This window comes from Phoxinus phoxinus (genome assembly GCF_949152265.1).
Source record: "Phoxinus phoxinus genome assembly, chromosome: 3".
NCBI lineage: Eukaryota > Metazoa > Chordata > Actinopteri > Cypriniformes > Leuciscidae > Phoxinus > Phoxinus phoxinus.
The window spans coordinates 48,150,268-48,169,627 of NC_136878.1; the positions used below are offsets into that span (position 1 = coordinate 48,150,268).

A 19,360-nucleotide genomic window follows, 5' to 3' on the forward strand; every position below is an offset into this window, starting at 1 on the left:
GTGTTGGTTTCTCAGTGTTGTGTTCTCAGTTTGTCGGTGTTGTGTTCTCAGTGTTGTGTTCTCAGTGTGTCGGTGTTGTGTTCTCAGTTTGTCGGTGTTGGTTTCTCATTGTTGTGTTCTCAGTGTGTTGGTGTTGTGTTCTCAGTGTTGTGTTCTCAGTGTGTCGGTGTTGTGTTCTCAGTGTTGTGTTCTCAGTGTGTCGGTGTTGTGTTCTCAGTGTGTCGGTGTTGTGTTCTCAGTGTGTCGGTGTTGTGTTCTCAGTGTGTCAGTGTTGGTTTCTCAGTGCGTCGGTGTTGCTTTCTCAGTGTTGTGTTCTCAGTTTGTCGGTGTTGTGTTCTCAGTGTTGTGTTCTCAGTGTGTCAGTGTTGGTTTCTCAGTGTTGTGTTCTCAGTGTGTCGGTGTTGTGTTCTCAGTGTGTCGGTGTTGTGTTCTCAGTGTGTCGGTGTTGTGTTCTCAGTGTGTCAGTGTTGGTTTCTCAGTGCGTCGGTGTTGCTTTCTCAGTGTTGTGTTCTCAGTGTGTCGGTGTTGTGTTCTCAGTGTTGTGTTCTCAGTGTGTCAGTGTTGGTTTCTCAGTGTTGTGTTCTCAGTTTGTCGGTGTTGGTTTCTCTGTGTTGTGTTCTCAGTTTGTCGGTGTTGTGTTCTCAGTTTGTCGGTGTTGTGTTCTCAGTGTTGTGTTTTCAGTGTGTCAGTGTTGTGTTCTCAGTGTGTTGTTGTTTTGTTCTCAATGTGTCGGTGTTGTGTTCTCAGTGTGTGTTCTCAGTGTTGTGTTCTCAGTGTGTCAGTGTTGTGTTCTCAGTGTGTCGGTGTTGTGTTCTCAGTGTTGTGTTCTCAGTGTGTCGGTGTTGGTTTCTCAGTGTTGTGTTCTCAGTGTGTCGGTGTTGGTTTCTTAGTGTTGTGTTCTCAGTTAGTCATTGTTGGTTTCTCTGTGTTGTGTTCTCAGTGTGTCGGTGTTGGTTTCTCAGTGTTGTGTTTTCAGTGTGTTGGTTTCTCAGTGTGTTGTGTTCTCAGTGTGTCGGTGTTGGTTTCTCAGTGTTGTGTTCTCAGTGTGTTGTGTTCTCAGTGTGTTGTGTTCTCAGTGTGTCGGTGTTGGTTTCTCAGTGTTGTGTTCTCAGTGTGTTGTGTTCTCAGTGTGTCGGTGTTGTGTTCTCAGTGTGTTGGTGTTGTGTTCTCAGTGTGTCGGTGTTGTGTTCTCAGTGTGTGTTCTCAGTGTGTCGGTGTTGGTTTCTCAGTGTTGTGTTTTCAGTGTGTCGGTGTTGGTTTCTCTGTGTTGTGTTCTCAGTGTGTCGGTGTTGTGTTCTCAGTTTGTCGGTGTTGTGTTCTCAGTGTTGTGTTCTCAGTGTGTCAGTGTTGTGTTCTCAGTGTGTTGTTGTTGTGTTCTCAGTGTGTCGGTGTTGTGTTCTCAGTGTGTGTTCTCAGTGTTGTGTTCTCAGTGTGTCAGTGTTGTGTTCTCAGTGTGTTGTTGTTGTATTCTCAGTGTGTCGGTGATGTGTTCTCAGTGTGTCGGTGTTGTGTTCTCAGTGTGTTGTTGTTGTATTCTCAGTGTGTCGGTGATGTGTTCTCAGTGTGTCGGTGATGTGTTCTTATTGTGTCGGTGTTGGTTTCTCAGTGTTGTATTCTCAGTGTGTCGGTGTTGTGTTCTCAGTGTGTCGGTGTTGTGTTCTCAGTGTGTGTTCTCAGTGTGTTGTGTTCTCTGTGTGTTGTGTTCTCAGTGTTGTGTTCTCAGTGTGTCGGTGTTGTGTTCTCAGTGTTGTGTTCTCAGTGTGTTGTGTTCTCTGTGTGTTGTGTTCTCAGTGTTGTGTTCTCAGTGTGTCGGTGTTGTGTTCTCAGTGTTGTGTTCTCAGTGTGTCGGTGTTGTGTTCTCAGTGTGTTGTGTTCTCAGTGTGTCGGTGTTGGTTTATCAGTGTTGTGTTCTCAGTGTGTTGGTGTTGTGTTCTCAGTGTTGTTCTCAGTTTGTTGTGTTCTCAGTGTGTCGGTGTTGGTTTCTCTGTGTTGTGTTCTCAGTGTGTCAGTGTTGTGTTCTCAGTGTGTTGTGTTCTCACTGTGTCTGTGTTGGTTTCTCTGTGTTGTGTTCTCAGTGTGTCGGTGTTGTGTTCTGAGTTTGTCGGTGTTGTGTTCTCAGTGTTGTGTTCTCAGTGTGTCAGTGTTGTGTTCTCAGTGTGTGCTCTCAGTGTTGTGTTCTCAGTGTGTCAGTGTTGTGTTCTCAGTGTGTCGGTATTGGTTTCTCTGTGTTGTGTTCTCAGTGTGTCGGTGTTGTGTTCTCAGTTTGTCGGTGTTGTGTTCTCAGTGTTGTGTTCTCAGTGTGTCAGTGTTGTGTTCTCAGTGTGTTGTTGTTGTGTTCTCAGTGTGTCGGTGTTGTGTTCTCAGTGTGTGTTCTCAGTGTTGTGTTCTCAGTGTGTCAGTGTTGTGTTCTCAGTGTGTTGTTGTTGTATTCTCAGTGTGTTGGTGATGTGTTCTCAGTGTGTCGGTGTTGTGTTCTCAGTGTGTTGTTGTTGTATTCTCAGTGTGTCGGTGATGTGTTCTCAGTGTGTCGGTGATGTGTTCTTATTGTGTCGGTGTTGGTTTCTCAGTGTTGTGTTCTCAGTGTGTCGGTGTTGTGTTCTCAGTGTGTCGGTGTTGTGTTCTCAGTGTGTGTTCTCAGTGTGTCAGTGTTGTGTTCTCAGTGTTGTGTTCTCAGTGTGTCGGTGTTGTGTTCTCAGTGTGTCGGTGTTGTGTTCTCAGTGTTGTGTTCTCAGTGTGTCGGTGTTGTGTTCTCAGTGTGTCGGTGTTGTGTTCTCAGTGTTGTGTTCTCAGTGTGTCGGTGTTGTGTTCTCAGTGTTGTGTTCTCAGTGTTGTGTTCTCAGTGTTGTGTTCTCAGTGTGTCGGTGTTGGTTTCTCAGTGTTGTGTTCTCAGTGTGTCGGTGTTGTGTTCTCAGTTTGTCGGTGTTGTGTTCTCAGTGTTGTGTTCTCAGTGTGTTGTGTTGGTTTCTCAGTGTTGTGTTCTCAGTGTGTCGGTGTTGGTTTCTCAGTGTTGTGTTCTCAGTGTGTCGGTGTTGGTTTCTCAGTGTTGTGTTCTCAGTGTGTCGGTGTTGTGTTCTCAGTTTGTCGGTGTTGTGTTCTCAGTGTTGTGTTCTCAGTGTGTTGTGTTGGTTTCTCAGTGTTGTGTTCTCAGTGTGTTGGTGTTGGTTTCTCAGTGTTGTGTTCTCAGTGTGTCGGTGTTGTGTTCTCAGTGTTGTGTTCTCAGTGTGTCGGTGTTGGTTCCCTTTCGAAGGGAACTCGACAATACGTCATCGACGCTTTGGGGAACGCCTCAGGCGTGACAGGTGTCTGAAATCACAATCAAATCACGGCAATCACATTGACCGGCGACAGCCCGTGAATCATTACGTGAATGATTAACGTGCGACCTGGAAGTATATAAGGGCGCCTTGCAAACATGACAAATCATCTTTTCGTCTTCAGGGACTGTTTTGTCTGTAACCGCTTTTGAAAATCAGGTATTTATGAAATGCACTGAGAAGGCTGAGTGTTTTCAACTGTGCTTTTTCCGTCTGGAGGAAGAGCGCGCACAGGCAGTTCTTGAGGGAACTGCCTGTACAATTGCGAGCGTTTTTCTTTGAGAACGCTCCGATCTCGTCTGACCCTCTCCTTGAGAGAAGAGGGCTCAGCATCTGGGTGTAAAAAAAAAAAAAAAAAAAGAAAAAAAAAAAGGGGATCCCAGATGAAGCCCGCCGATCGCCTTGAGAGGGGTATAATCCTCTCAAGCGATGCGGCGGCTGACGAGATTAAGCAGTGAGTGCTTTTCCGGACAAACAGGAGATGGCTGATGAGGGTGGTGATAATCAATCTTCTCAGCCACCCTGCCCCGTGTATGCAGAACTGGTGGTTTTATGGTAACGTTGGGGGAAAATCGCTCACTATGAGAGCGTTTTTTCCTCAGTCATAAAACCACTAGCTCAGGTGAGCCTTTCATTTCTTCCCGATCTCATACTGAGATCGAGAGGACATGGAAGAACCCATACTCTGCCCGTGTCCACCGACATCAGCGGGCTAGTCTCACTGATGTTGAGGTGATAGGAGAGCATGGGTATGTGTCGATGCCGCCCATTGACGAGACGTTTGCAACTATCTCGTGTCTGGACAGGCGTCTACACTGAGAGCTCAAACCCTGCCAGTTGAATGGCAGAGCATACACGCCAGCGGGTCAGGCCGGTGCTACCCTGCACATCATGGCGGTGTTGCAGGTACACCAGGCCAATCTGCTGGGGGATCTCGTCCAGGGGGTGGGGCCCCTGAGGCGGTTACTGAGCTGCGCCACGGAGTGAACCTGGCCGACATCAGGGAGAAGAGAGAAAGTCTTTCTCCTCGATTCGCTGCTTTCGCCCTCTGAGCTTTTTGGCACCTCCGTGTAGGCGGTGGCTGGAAAGTTCAGAGAGGCAAGGGCGCGCTCAGCTGTATTAGGACAAATACATACCGCTGAGATCCGTATCCACACCCAGACAGACGGGAGGGCCTGGCCCATCATGGTCCGGGGACCTTAGACAGGGCCAGAGAGCCAGTGTCGCCTCTCGTGCGCCTCCTCAGTGGAGGAGTAGATCGCTGTAGAGGTGCAACTCCCGCAAGAAGAGGGATCTGAGGGAGGTGATCCAGCACGATTGCACACAGCATCGGCATGGATCACCTCCCCCTGAGGGCGTGATTATATCTTAGCCCTCTCCTCTCTTCCCCGACTCCCCAGACACTTTCTACATCAGGCCTGAGGCTGGGCTCATGGTTAGAACAATGTTCTGTTGGCCTGCCTCTGCTTGGTTAGGAGAGTGCCTCTTTCAGGCATGTATAGGTGGTAGACCCCATGTTCATAAAGAACTGTCTGGTAAGTCTTCACTTCGCACGCCGCAGGTGAGCTGAGTGGTCTTCTTTAAGAGTAATTTGTGTGCAACTAACACTAAAATTTATCTCTCTACAGACCTCGTTCCCTGTATAGAGCTATGGGGTCATGTAAGGTACATTTTTGGATTATTAGGGCCCTGAAGTCCCCCTTTAGGTGGCTAGAACGACTATCTTAGCCCTCGGGCTGTTAGCCACCTCAGGGTAGAGTAGTTGGTCTCCCTCCCATAGGATTTTCATCTTGGAGTATAGACTGACGCTAGTGCTTCAGATAGATCTTATGTCCGGTCCATGGGACCGTCTGACTTCCTTCCTGAGTACATCGCCCCCTTGAGCTCTGTTTGGGTTTTCAGTGGGCTGAGCGATTCTGCAGCCAGTTGTATGAAATAATAACTATTTTTCTAGTAAGGCTGTGGCTCCTCCGAGCCCTCAGGTAGATCTATGCTTGCAGGCTGGCCCTCACCAGGGCCGCCTCTGTAGCTGGCCTAGGCTGTGCCAGGGATAGTGGAGGCGCTCTGCTTAAGCATTTCTGCCTCTGAACCTTCACTGTGTGAATATAGGTTCCTAGCATCCCTGTATGACAGCCTCCTCCAATGGGAGTCGTTAGGCCAAGGCCCGCCCCCTTCTCTGCATTCTGGGGCGACAAGTGTAATGCAGCGTGGTGCAGAGGCATGGTTTATAAAGATCCTGGGTTAGGCCTCAAATAGGCCTCCCCGGTACAATGTGTCTTTATTGAGCAGGGTTAGGCCGCCTTTCGCCTCACTAAGAGGCTGGGTCTGTCTGCCCGACCCTGCCGTGCAGAACTAGCATACGGATATGGGCTGCCAGTATAGGCTTTACTCACCTCGCTGAGCTACTGCTCGAGCGTCGGGTTGTAGGTGGTTGGCTCACAAACTAGCCCCACTCCCCTAGGTTGGGCACAGATACTTTTTCTGTCACCCCTAGAGCCACTGGCGGGCCCGCACCCTGGTAAACCTCAGGGTGAGGTGGAGAGTATTCCCCTGTGATACAGGGCAGGTCTGAGTCCTTCACTTTCAGTTCTGTATTATCCTACCTCGCACCACTATGGCTCGGGTTGAGCGGAAAGTTCTAGCCTTCACTTCTTTTTTGGTCGGAGTACGCTCCCCTGAAGCCAGAGCATTGCCATGAGCTGACGCCCATGCTTACAGATGGTAGGCCCCTGGCTCTGGGGCCTCCATTGAGGCAGAGTGGCGTATGTTGTACTCCCCTTGCTCAAAGGGTGCTAGCGCTTTTGCTGAGTACACTGCCATGGGCAATGTGATTAGGTACCAGAATGCTGTAGGCGCTGTGTAAACAGCTTATCTGCCAACGAAGGCTGCGCCATTAGGTAGTAGGCCTCAGCAGGCCTCCTGTATGGGCAGCCCCCAAGTGGGCGCTGTAGGCCAGCTCACTTCAAAAAAGTGTTGCTGGCCTTGGTGGTTCGGGCAGTTGACTCACTGATGGGTAGTAGGCCCTAAACAGGCCTCCTCGGAAGTGAGTCCCAACTTTGTGGGACTTACTTGTTGGTGTGGTATGATTCCCAACAGTGTACCTTTGGAGCAGATTGACTTGCTGTCAGCTAGTAGGCCCAACCAGGCCTCCCTGATAGGCGAGTCCCCAGTGGGCTGGCCTTAGCAGGCCGCCTTCGAACCGTCACCCAGATTCAGGGCTCATAGCTACCAGTTGTTTAAGGTTACTTTCAGGTAGTAGGCCTCCTCAGGCCTCCCTGAAGGTGAATTCCCACTTACGGTGGCTATCAGGTAGTAGGCCTTACCAGGCCTTCCTGTAGGCAAGCCCAAAGGACAGGCAGCTGGACAGCTAGCCTGACCTACTATCAGGTAGTAGGCCTCACCGGGCCTCCCTGAAGGCATGTTCTCACGTAATGTGATTATCAGGTGGTAGGCCGCTAACCGGGCCTCCCTGAATGTGAGCTCCCAAGTATTGTGGCTGTCAGGTAGTAGGCCTCACCAGGCCTCCCTGAAGGTAGTTCCCACATACTGTGGTTATCAGGTTACAGGCCTCACCAGGCCTTCCTGGTCATGAGCTCCCACATGCTGGGGTTATCAGGTAGTAGGCCTCACCAGGCCTCCCTGAAGGTAGTTCCCTCATACTGTGGTTATCAGGTTACAGGCCTCACCAGGCCTTCCTGGTTATGAGTCTCCACATGTCAGGTTACGGGCCTCACTCGGCCTTCCTGAATGTGGGCTCCCACATATTGTGGTTATTAGGTTACAGGCCTCATCCGGCCTTCCTGGTTTTGAGCTCCCACACACTGTGGTCGCTAGGTTACAGGCCTCACCAGGCCTTCCTGGTCATGAGAGCTCCCACATACTGGGGTTATCAGGTGACAGGCCTCACCAGGCCTTCCTGGTTATGAGCTCCCACATACTGTGGTTATCAGGTTACAGGCCTCACCAGGCCTTCCTGGTTATGAGCTCCCACATACTGTGGTTATCAGGTTACAGGCCTCACTAGGCCTTCCTGGTCATGAGAGCTCCCACATACTGGAGTTATCAGGTTACAGGCCTCACCAGGCCTTCCTGGTTATGAGCTCCCACATACTGGGGTTATCAGGTTACAGGCCTCACCAGGCCTTCCTGGTTATGAGCTCCCACATACTGTGGTTATCAGGTTACAGGCCTCACCAGGCCTTCCTGGTTATGAGCTCCCACATACTGTGGTTATCAGGTAGTAGGCCTCCAGGCCTCCCTGTGAGTGGTTCCCCAACCATGCTGGGTTCTGGAAGCTAGTGGCCGCCTGCTATCAGTTCAGCTGGCCTTATTAGGCCGTTGCTAAAAGCGAGCTCGTGCCCTGGCTCAACTAAAGTGTTCATCCTCTGCTTCTGGTTCCCTCCGGGAACTTCTTACTCTGCCTACAGCCTGGTTCCTACCAGTCGGTCCATTGCTCCCCTCACTGAGGGTCTCTATGAGTGTTTGGACTCCTGAGTCTGGTCAGACGGTCGTAGGCCTCTCGTGAGGCCTCCCAGTTAGATCAGCCCCTAGGCCTTCACAGGCCTCCTCAGTGTTTCAAACACAAACACTGGGTAGATCCATGGATCGAGTAGAGAAACTCCCCTCTCTAGCAAGGGTTGTAAAGCACTATGCTGAGTCATACTCTCCGGGATATCCCGTCTCTGAGATCCGGGCTGAGGGTTCACTGCCAGCTTCGCAGTCCCTCGGGTTGGATGCCTTACCTAAGGCAAATGTCCAGAGGCTCTGTCTCCAGACAGACAGGAATTTGGCCAGACTGAAGTGTCCGACGTAGTGACACCAGGTCAGGCCGTCCTGGTGGCATTTCGGGGGGTATATTCCCCCGAATAGTGACTGGCTGGGGTTCCCTCGGGTTCCCTAGCCACATTCCCTAGAAGGGACCCCTTCTAAATTGAAGTTGTGGTCCTAGGCCTTTGAGCAGGCCCAGGTAGGCCTTCGGATTACATATTTGGAGTTCCTCCTGTTAGGCTTATAGCTTGGGCTATGACCGTAGGGAATGCTGTCACTGACAGCCCAGTGTGACCTGAGGGTGAGTGGTTCTTGCATTTCATTTGAATTTGCTGGTTCTGACAGTTGTCACTGCCTCCTGGCATGCACTCCCCTCAGCATGGCGGAGTGGGTATTTCGTTCCCCAAAGCGTCGATGACGTATTGTCGAGTTCCCTTCGAAAGGGAACGTCTCAGGTTACAACTGTAACCTTTGTTCCCTGAGAACAGGGAACGAGACAATACGTCTCCCTGCCATGCCTCGGGGCCTGCCTACCAAACAGTCCCTTCAGACGAAGGATGATTTGTCATGTTTGCAAGGCGCCCTTATATACTTCCAGGTCGCACGTTAATCATTCACGTAATGATTCACGGGCTGTCGCCGGTCAATGTGATTGCCGTGATTTGATTGTGATTTCAGACACCTGTCACGCCTGAGGCGTTCCCCAAAGCGTCGATGACGTATTGTCTCGTTCCCTGTTCTCAGGGAACAAAGGTTACAGTTGTAACCTGAGACGTTTCTCAGTGTTGTGTTCTCAGTGTGTCGGTGTTGGTTTCTCAGTGTTGTGTTCTCAGTGTGTCGGTGTTGTGTTCTCAGTGTGTCGGTGTTGTGTTCTCAGTGTTGTGTTCTCAGTGTGTCGGTGTTGGTTTCTCAGTGTTGTGTTCTCAGTGTGTCGGTGTTGTGTTCTCAGTGTTGTGTTCTCAGTGTGTCGGTGTTGTGTTCTCAGTGTTGTGTTCTCAGTGTGTCGGTGTTGTGTTCTCAGTGTTGTGTTTTCAGTGTGTTGGTTTCTCTGTGTGTTGTGTTCTCAGTGTGTCGGTGTTGTGTTCTCAGTGTTGTGTTCTCAGTGTGTCGGTGTTGGTTTCTCAGTGTTGTGTTTTCAGTGTGTTGGTTTCTCAGTGTGTTGTGTTCTCAGTGTTGTGTTCTCAGTGTGTCGGTGTTGGTTTCTCAGTGTTGTGTTTTCAGTGTGTTGGTTTCTCAGTGTGTTGTGTTCTCAGTGTTGTGTTCTCAGTGTTGTGTTCTCAGTGTTGTGTTCTCAGTGTGTCGGTGTTGGTTTCTCAGTGTTGTGTTTTCAGTGTGTTGGTTTCTCAGTGTGTTGTGTTCTCAGTGTGTCGGTGTTGTGTTCTCAGTGTTGTGTTCTCAGTGTGTCGGTGTTGGTTTCTCAGTGTTGTGTTTTCAGTGTGTTGGTTTCTCAGTGTGTTGTGTTCTCAGTGTTGTGTTCTCAGTGTGTCGGTGTTGGTTTCTCAGTGTTGTGTTTTCAGTGTGTTGGTTTCTCAGTGTGTTGTGTTCTCAGTGTTGTGTTCTCAGTGTTGTGTTCTCAGTGTTGTGTTCTCAGTGTGTCGGTGTTGGTTTCTCAGTGTTGTGTTTTCAGTGTGTTGGTTTCTCAGTGTGTTGTGTTCTCAGTGTGTCGGTGTTGTGTTCTCAGTGTTGTGTTCTCAGTGTGTCGGTGTTGGTTTCTCAGTGTGTCGGTGTTGTGTTCTCAGTGTGTCAGTGTTGTGTTCTCATTGTGTTGTGTTCTCAGTGTGTCGGTGTTGGTTTCTCAGTGTTGTGTTCTCAGTGTGTCGGTGTTGGTTTATCAGTGTTGTGTTCTCAGTGTGTTGTGTTGTGTTCTCAGTGTGTCAGTGTTGTGTTCTCATTGTGTTGTGTTCTCAGTGTGTCGGTGTTGGTTTCTCAGTGTTGTGTTCTCAGTGTGTTGGTGTTGGTTTCTCAGTGTTGTGTTCTCAGTGTGTCGGTGTTGTGTTCTCAGTGTTGTGTTCTCAGTGTGTCGGTGTTGGTTTCTCAGTGTTGTGTTCTCAGTGTGTCGGTGTTGGTTTCTCAGTGTTGTGTTCTCAGTGTGTCGGTGTTGTGTTCTCAGTGTGTCGGTGTTGTGTTCTCAGTGTTGTGTTCTCAGTGTGTCGGTGTTGGTTTCTCAGTGTTGTGTTCTCAGTGTGTCGGTGTTGTGTTCTCAGTGTTGTGTTCTCAGTGTGTCGGTGTTGTGTTCTCAGTGTTGTGTTCTCAGTGTGTCGGTGTTGTGTTCTCAGTGTTGTGTTTTCAGTGTGTTGGTTTCTCTGTGTGTTGTGTTCTCAGTGTGTCGGTGTTGTGTTCTCAGTGTTGTGTTCTCAGTGTGTCGGTGTTGGTTTCTCAGTGTTGTGTTTTCAGTGTGTTGGTTTCTCAGTGTGTTGTGTTCTCAGTGTTGTGTTCTCAGTGTGTCGGTGTTGGTTTCTCAGTGTTGTGTTTTCAGTGTGTTGGTTTCTCAGTGTGTTGTGTTCTCAGTGTTGTGTTCTCAGTGTTGTGTTCTCAGTGTTGTGTTCTCAGTGTGTCGGTGTTGGTTTCTCAGTGTTGTGTTTTCAGTGTGTTGGTTTCTCAGTGTGTTGTGTTCTCAGTGTGTCGGTGTTGTGTTCTCAGTGTTGTGTTCTCAGTGTGTCGGTGTTGGTTTCTCAGTGTTGTGTTTTCAGTGTGTTGGTTTCTCAGTGTGTTGTGTTCTCAGTGTTGTGTTCTCAGTGTGTCGGTGTTGGTTTCTCAGTGTTGTGTTTTCAGTGTGTTGGTTTCTCAGTGTGTTGTGTTCTCAGTGTTGTGTTCTCAGTGTTGTGTTCTCAGTGTTGTGTTCTCAGTGTGTCGGTGTTGGTTTCTCAGTGTTGTGTTTTCAGTGTGTTGGTTTCTCAGTGTGTTGTGTTCTCAGTGTGTCGGTGTTGTGTTCTCAGTGTTGTGTTCTCAGTGTGTCGGTGTTGGTTTCTCAGTGTGTCGGTGTTGTGTTCTCAGTGTGTCAGTGTTGTGTTCTCATTGTGTTGTGTTCTCAGTGTGTCGGTGTTGGTTTCTCAGTGTTGTGTTCTCAGTGTGTCGGTGTTGGTTTATCAGTGTTGTGTTCTCAGTGTGTTGTGTTGTGTTCTCAGTGTGTTGTGTTGTGTTCTCAGTGGACGGGCTGCAGTGTTACGGGTGTAACGTGTTCCACGGGCAGAAGTATGTGGACGTGGGCTGTGGGCGTCCCGAGGTCATCACGTGCACACACTCGCACAAGGGCTTCAAGCACCGCTTCTGCATCAAGACCGAGAGCAGTGAGTCAATGGCCAAACTCTCTCTCACACACACACACACACACACTCACACGCGCACGCACGCACACACACACACACACACACACTGACCCACATATGCAAAGATTACAGCGCTTAATCTTCTGCTGTTCTCTGCACATTCAAACACTCTGCAGGAAATGACCTCAGCAATATCTGACATCTGAGTGATGTATCTGCACACGCAAAAATATTGCAAAATATCACTTAGAAATAACTAGCACATTTTTCTAATAATGACAACGTTGAATTAAATGTGAAATTTTGAAGTAGAAAGACTAAAGTAGTATTATGTAAAACATACTCCAATCATTTTTGTTTTTTTTAACTTTGAAAAGTCATTTTTACACTAACCCAAAATAGACCTCACGCTCACTGTAAACAAATCTTTAATTTGTTAAACTTAATTTACTGTTTTTTTCAATCGATTTGTCCAATGTATTTGAGTTTTAAAAATTAAAAAAGTTTTCTCAACTTTTGTGAAGAAAGCAAAACTCAAAAAAGCCCATGCAAAAAATATTTTTGTATAGTAAATGTTCAGAGAAAGTAACGTTCCCATAATGTTTGAAGAATGATACAATGTAATGTTCCCTCAACGTTCGCATAATCAAGAACAAACGCTTTTAAAAGCTGGATGTTGTAAACGTTTTGAGAACATTCAGAAAAAATGTTTGTTGCATTACTTTGAAAATCCCAAAACTGCTCTTTTAAATCTTTCAAATGAATATAAAATTGCATAAATAATTCTTAAAGTGACCAAAGTATTTAAAGGGAGAAGGTTACATTAAAAACATAAAATTTCTCTTATATAAATTATCTCTTTACTTTTTCAAGGGAAAGGTAATTACAGCGATGTGACGATGTGATGATATATCCGTGAGCTGCCAGAATCACATGCGTCCTCAATGGAGCGCTCTCAGATCTCCGCTGTATGGTGACTGTTAATGGGCCAAACTGTCACTGTTGCAGCGGCTGGAACACGTGTAAATGCAGCTGGTGATCATGTGTTCCTCCAAATATGAGTCGATTCACAGAGAGTCCATGATTGTTCAGAATCCGTCTCGGTCTGTGAGCATTAGACGGGTCAGTCCTGAAGAGCGCTGACGTCCACGTCAATCTCCTGTCTGAAGCGGTGCTGACGCAGCGGAGGCTCAGGAGAGCTGGAGGAGTGCTGATGAACACACACTCTAGCGTTTCTTTAATCCCAGCGTTTACTCCACTGAAGCGCTGCGAACACCTTCACAGTCCTGCTCACTGTACACATGATATATGAGCAATAATTCACAGCAGTTCCACAGTACTGAACCCATTTCAGCTTCATTTTATACCACTAAACAGACAAGAACTTTTAAAACTAACTTGCAGCCATTTATATATTATATAGACTGATTACATGCAGAGTGAGATATTTCAAGCCTTTATTTGTTATAATTTTGATGATTATGGCTTACAGCTTATGAAAACCCCAAATTCAAAATTAGAATATTATGAAAAGGATTTCATTGCTGCAACCCATAATCATCAAAATTATAACAAATAAAGGCTTGAAATATCTCACTTTGCATGCAATGAGTTTATATAATATATTAGTTTCACATTTTAAGTTGAATTACTGAAATATATGAACTTTTGCACGATATTCAAATGTTTCGAGTTTCACCTGTAAGTAACACCATCAGTGACACCATCAGTAACACCTTCAGTAATATAAGTAACACCATCAGTGACACCATCAGTAACACCTTTAGTAATATAAGTAACACCATCAGTGACACCATCAGTAACACCTTCAGTAATATAAGTAACACCATCAGTGACACCATCAGTAACACCTTCAGTAATATAAGTAACACCATCAGTGACACCATCAGTAACACCTTCAGTAATATAAGTAACACCGTCAGTAACACCATCAGTAACACCTTCAGTAATATAAGTAACATCATCAGTGACACCATCAGTAACACCTTCAGTAATATAAGTAACACCATCAGTGACACCATCAGTAACACCTTCAGTAATATAAGTAACATCATCAGTAACACCTTCAGTAATATAAGTAACACCATCAGTGACACCATCAGTAACACCTTTAGTAATATAAGTAACACCATCAGTGACACCATCAGTAACACCTTTAGTAATATAAGTAACACCATCAGTGACACCATCAGTAACACCTTCAGTAATATAAGTAACACCATCAGTGACACCATCAGTAACACCTTCAGTAATATAAGTAACACCATCAGTGACACCATCAGTAACACCTTCAGTAATATAAGTAACACCGTCAGTAACACCATCAGTAACACCTTCAGTAATATAAGTAACATCATCAGTGACACCATCAGTAACACCTTCAGTAATATAAGTAACACCATCAGTGACACCATCAGTAACACCTTCAGTAATATAAGTAACATCATCAGTGACACCATCAGTAACACCTTCAGTAATATAAGTAACATCATCAGTGACACCATCAGTAACACCTTCAGTAATATAAGTAACACCATCAGTGACACCATCAGTAACACCTTCAGTAATATAAGTAACACCATCAGTGACACCATCAGTAACACCTTTAGTAATATAAGTAACACCATCAGTGACACCATCAGTAACACCTTCAGTAATATAAGTAACACCATCAGTGACACCATCAGTAACACCTTCAGTAATATAAGTAACACCATCAGTGACACCATCAGTAACACCTTCAGTAATATAAGTAACACCGTCAGTAACACCATCAGTAACACCTTCAGTAATATAAGTAACATCATCAGTGACACCATCAGTAACACCTTCAGTAATATAAGTAACACCATCAGTGACACCATCAGTAACACCTTCAGTAATATAAGTAACATCATCAGTGACACCATCAGTAACACCTTCAGTAATATAAGTAACATCATCAGTGACACCATCAGTAACACCTTCAGTAATATAAGTAACACCATCAGTGACACCATCAGTAACACCTTCAGTAATATAAGTAACACCATCAGTGACACCATCAGCAACACCTTCAGTAATATAAGTAACATCATCAGTAACACCATCAGCAACACCTTCAGTAATATAAGTAACACCATCAGTGACACCATCAGCAACACCTTCAGTAATATAAGTAACACCATCAGTAACACCATCAGTGACACCATCAGTAACACCTTCAGTAATATAAGTAACACCATCAGTGACACCATCAGTAACACCTTTAGTAATATAAGTAACACCATCAGTGACACCATCAGCAACACCTTCAGTAATATAAGTAACACCATCAGTGACACCATCAGTAACACCATCAGTAATATAAGTAACACCGTCAGTAACACCATCAGCAACACCTTCAGTAATATAAGTAACATCATCAGTAACACCATCAGCAACACTTTCAGTAATATAAGTAACATCATCAGTAACACCATCAGCAACACCTTCAGTAATATAAGTAACATCATCAGTGACACCATCAGTAACACCTTCAGTAATATAAGTAACACCGTCAGTAACACCATCAGTAACACCTTCAGTAATATAAGTAACATCATCAGTAACACCATCAGCAACACCTTCAGTAATATAAGTAACATCATCAGTAACACCATCAGCAACACCTTCAGTGATATAAGTAACACCATCAGTAATATAAGTAACATCATCAGTAACACCATCAGTAATATAAGTAACATCATCAGTAACACCATCAGTAACACCTTCAGTAATATAAGTAACACCATCAGTAACATCTTCAGTAATATAAGTAACACCATCAGTGACACCATCAGTAACACCTTCAGTAATATAAGTAACATCATCAGTGACACCATCAGTAACACCTTCAGTAATATAAGTAACACCGTCAGTAACACCATCAGTAACACCTTCAGTAATATAAGTAACATCATCAGTAACACCATCAGCAACACCTTCAGTAATATAAGTAACATCATCAGTGACACCATCAGTAACACCTTCAGTAATATAAGTAACACCGTCAGTAACACCATCAGTAACACCATCAGTAATATAAGTAACATCATCAGTAACACCATCAGCAACACCTTCAGTAATATAAGTAACATCATCAGTAACACCATCAGCAACACCTTCAGTGATATAAGTAACATCATCAGTAACACCATCAGCAACACCTTCAGTAATATAAGTAACACCATCAGTAACACCTTCAGTAATATAAGTAACACCATCAGTAACACCTTCAGTAATATAAGTAACACCATTGGGGCTTAAAAACTTAAAAAAGTGAAACCCCCTCCAGAGTGGAATCTTAAAACCGCTCCACCGCCGCGTCCCCGTCTAAAGCGTAAACACGCTAAAGTCTGCTAGACAGTGAAGGCACGATCTGCTCACGGTGGCTCTCGTCGCGTGCACGTTTACGTCACAGGCATGCGCCAGTACAGGAAAATGACAACAAACATGTCGGATTATTTCCATACGTCGGACCCTCAGGTTGCCCCAGCAGCGCTGGTAAACATACTAGAGTCTTTCAGCAGTTCTACGCAATATTCTCAGTAGAGGTCGACCGATAGTGGATTTTACCGATAACGATAGCTAGGTTGGGCCATATTGCCGATAACCGATTAATGAACCGATAGTTTTTAAAATTTATACTGGATAAAAACAAACATAACACTCCAAGTAAAACAGTGCTGAACTTTATTATAAAAATAAAAAAACTGTATTGAACCATGAAAACATGCTAAATGAAATAAATATATAAATGTGAATAAATATTTAAGTCAATAAAAGACATTCATTCAAACTGAAACAAAAAGTAATACTCTAAATAACAAATAAAACCAGTTACATTCAAAATGTAACTATTTAACTGTTCTTTTCAAGCCAACTTAATTAATAAAAAAGTAACAAAATTTGTATTAAAGTGAAGATGAAAAAATAAATAAATAACCGAAATCGAATGCTTTTCTGATTCGTTTATGTTTCTGTCGGCTGTATGAACATATCAGTTTGCTTACGTCTCTAGCTTTAAATATGCAACTTCTCTGCATATTTAATGCATAAAAGTGACCAGCTGGATATGAACTAATGCAAATATAGAGGTAACAATTGTGACATTGAACATTCGGGTCGGACTTACGTTTATGTTTGTCAGTGTTTTAACCGCTTGCGGTACTACTAATGTTAGCGTCCTCTCAGCCTCGAAGGCAAACAAACATACAAACGTGCTGTTCTTTCTCTACTAATGCAGCATTTAGTCAACAAATTTATCACTTTATAATGATATGACAATGTACTGTATACATACATTTGAGCTGTCGGTGCTTTAAACGCGCGTCTGATGTCAGCGCTCTCCACGCAGCATGTGCTCTCAGTGCAGCACGCAGAATCACGTGTCGAAATAAACAACACGAGGCACGAGTTTTTATTACACCTCTAGAGGCCGCTCTTGTACTGCATCATGCCAGCAGACCCTTCTCAGCTCTGTGTAATGAATGACAGCGCGCGCTTCTCAGCCGCTCCAGCAATGGACGCAACCAGGAAAAACTATCGGTATATATTTTTGCCGATAACGATAGTTCCACCAGTCAACAATCGGTGCCGATTAATCGGCAAAACCGATGAATCGGTCGACCTCTAATTCTCAGAGAGTATTACTGACCAGAGAAGGCGCATCATTACCTCCAGCAAACTGGTGATGCACCAATTCATGTGTTTAGATGTTGCGCTATAGGGAGAGAAGTAGAAGGAAGGCTGTACGCAGGCGCGTGGACTTGGTGTTGTTGTGTGGCAGTGCTCCACATCGCCCCCTAGCCGCCTGGAGTGCACACTACATCCAATCTCACACACTTTTGCGTCACCATACGCACACAGATTTCCCCGACATAACGCTCGTCTAAACGCAGAATTATCAGTGATAACGCAACGCCACTTTTGCGTTTTCTCTTCAGATCGTGTCCGTCTAAACATTAGCTTAAGTTCTGAGAATGTTCCCTATTCGCTGGGGCTTCATGTTTTGCAATAAACAGATTTGATTCCCATCGGCAGAGACGTTTGCATGTACGCTGACTTCAGTGGCCGCATGATGGTCACGGTGACACACGAGTCCCTGAGCCTCGTTATTAATGAGTTTAATTATCAGCCTTGAGACACGCGCTCCAGTGCCGCAGTGAAGATCAGAAGTGAGTGACAGCTGTTTTCTGTGACTGACAGCTCTCTCTCCCCCCCCCCCTCTCCCTCTCCCTCTCCCTCTCTCCCTCTCCCCCCCTCTCCCCCCCCCCCTCTCCCACCCACCCACCCCTCTCCCACCCCCACCCCCCGCAGCGGCGCTGGGCATCGTCCTCACCAGCGGATGCGCCACCTCTCGCCACTGTCAGCAGCAGGAACTGCCCGGCGTGAGCATCCACTGCTGCGCCTCGGACCTGTGCAACAGCGCCACCCTCTGGCGGCCACACACACACACACTGCAGCTGCTCGCCGCGCTGCTGTGGATCTGCTTATGATTCCTCTGCTCATGAACTCTGGCAGCGAGAGACAGAGACTCACACACGGAGTTACACTACGACTACAGTAATGATCTCTTCAGTGTTGGGGAACCTTACTCCGAGAAGTATTACAATATTACGTTACTCCCTCAGAAAAGTAATATGTCACATTACTTTTTGTTCACCTGGGTTGGGCTTCTTTTTTTATAATAAATAAGTTATATTTTTGGACAAATGTTATGACCCTTTCACACCAAAAGTGAAATAATAAGCCTCAGACTGAAGGACATGCATATTTACTCCTGTACAGTAGAGGGCGCCACTCAAACAAACCTTTGAGCGGTTCTGGATAACAGGAGAATAGGATGCAGGACAACACTTGCTTTACCGATAAAAAAAAAAATCTATAGTACTTTGTGCTTATCGTTTAACTGAATCGTCGAAGGTCAGAAGTAAATACATTGGTCAATAAAGTGAGATTAAATGCATCAAAATGTATGTTTTAATTAACATATTTTGTTATTGGAGGTTTGCATAGTATTCTGATTCTGCATTTCACTGATGTATTAATTTTGAGGAATATCTAATATTTTTTTGTGCAAGTGAGATGAGTAAATGCTCACATTTAGTCTAGAACTACAATAACATCATGTTTACACACACACACACACACACACACACCACTTCTGCACTTCGATTTGTCCCGACATGGACAGGAGAGCTGTCAGTCAATAAATGGGAAAACAAAGTAACTTATTTGAAAATTTGATATTTTGTTGTAAATTGAAAAGTAATGCATTACTTTGACTAGTTACATGAAGAAGTAATGCGATTACATAACTCGAGTTGCTTGTGACGCGTCACCCCAACACTGCTCATCGGCACCGCTTCTGGTTCCTCCTCGTGAGAAGCATCATGTAAAGCGGTTTACTCTGTTCTGTGTTGTGTTTACAGTCTTGTTCTGCATGCCATGGACATCTACAGTTTCTGCAATAACTGTGTAATAACGAGTCACTGAACGTAACCGACTGCTTCCAGTGGAGTAAACATGGATGCCAACCTGAAATCAGTGACCATCAAATCACAATGGACAACCCCTTTTATTGTTTATGGAGTATTGCAGTGTTTATTATAACTGATGTGTGTGTGACATCATTATTGTGTTGGTAATGTTGAATGAGAATAAGTTCCTCTTGCAGCTTCTCTTCTCTGATGACGTCTCGCTGCGATATACGACAGTCATGTGATCAAACGGTCATCTTTAACGGTCACAGCATGGCTTATCTGCCACATGATGTACACATTTAGAGAAAGTCAGGACACATGATTGAGACCCCAGTTATGTTGCAAGTAAGTTTGTATTTTAGGGCTACAGTCACACCTGAACAGCCTCTGGTGATCTGAACGTTGATAACATTAAAGCTGAAATTGTTTTATTAAAAACTGTAAATGTAACAGATGTTTTGCTTGCAAATCTTTTCTATAAGTGTGC

The 19,360-nt window shown here is 45.3% G+C and overlaps 1 protein-coding gene across 1 annotated transcript in view; it reads left to right on the forward strand.

The window, feature by feature from the left end:
* LOC306995794 (uncharacterized protein) overlaps window positions 1-19,321 on the forward strand; it is a 22,377-nt gene extending 3,056 nt beyond the window's left edge. The window contains exons 2-3 of the mRNA XM_079607696.1: window positions 11,228-11,368; window positions 17,708-19,321. Coding sequence (XP_079463822.1) covers window positions 11,228-11,368; window positions 17,708-17,886 — 320 coding nt within the window. The 3' untranslated portion in view covers window positions 17,887-19,321. The remainder of the gene's footprint in view (window positions 1-11,227; window positions 11,369-17,707) is intronic.
* Window positions 19,322-19,360: the final 39 nt, after the last annotated feature.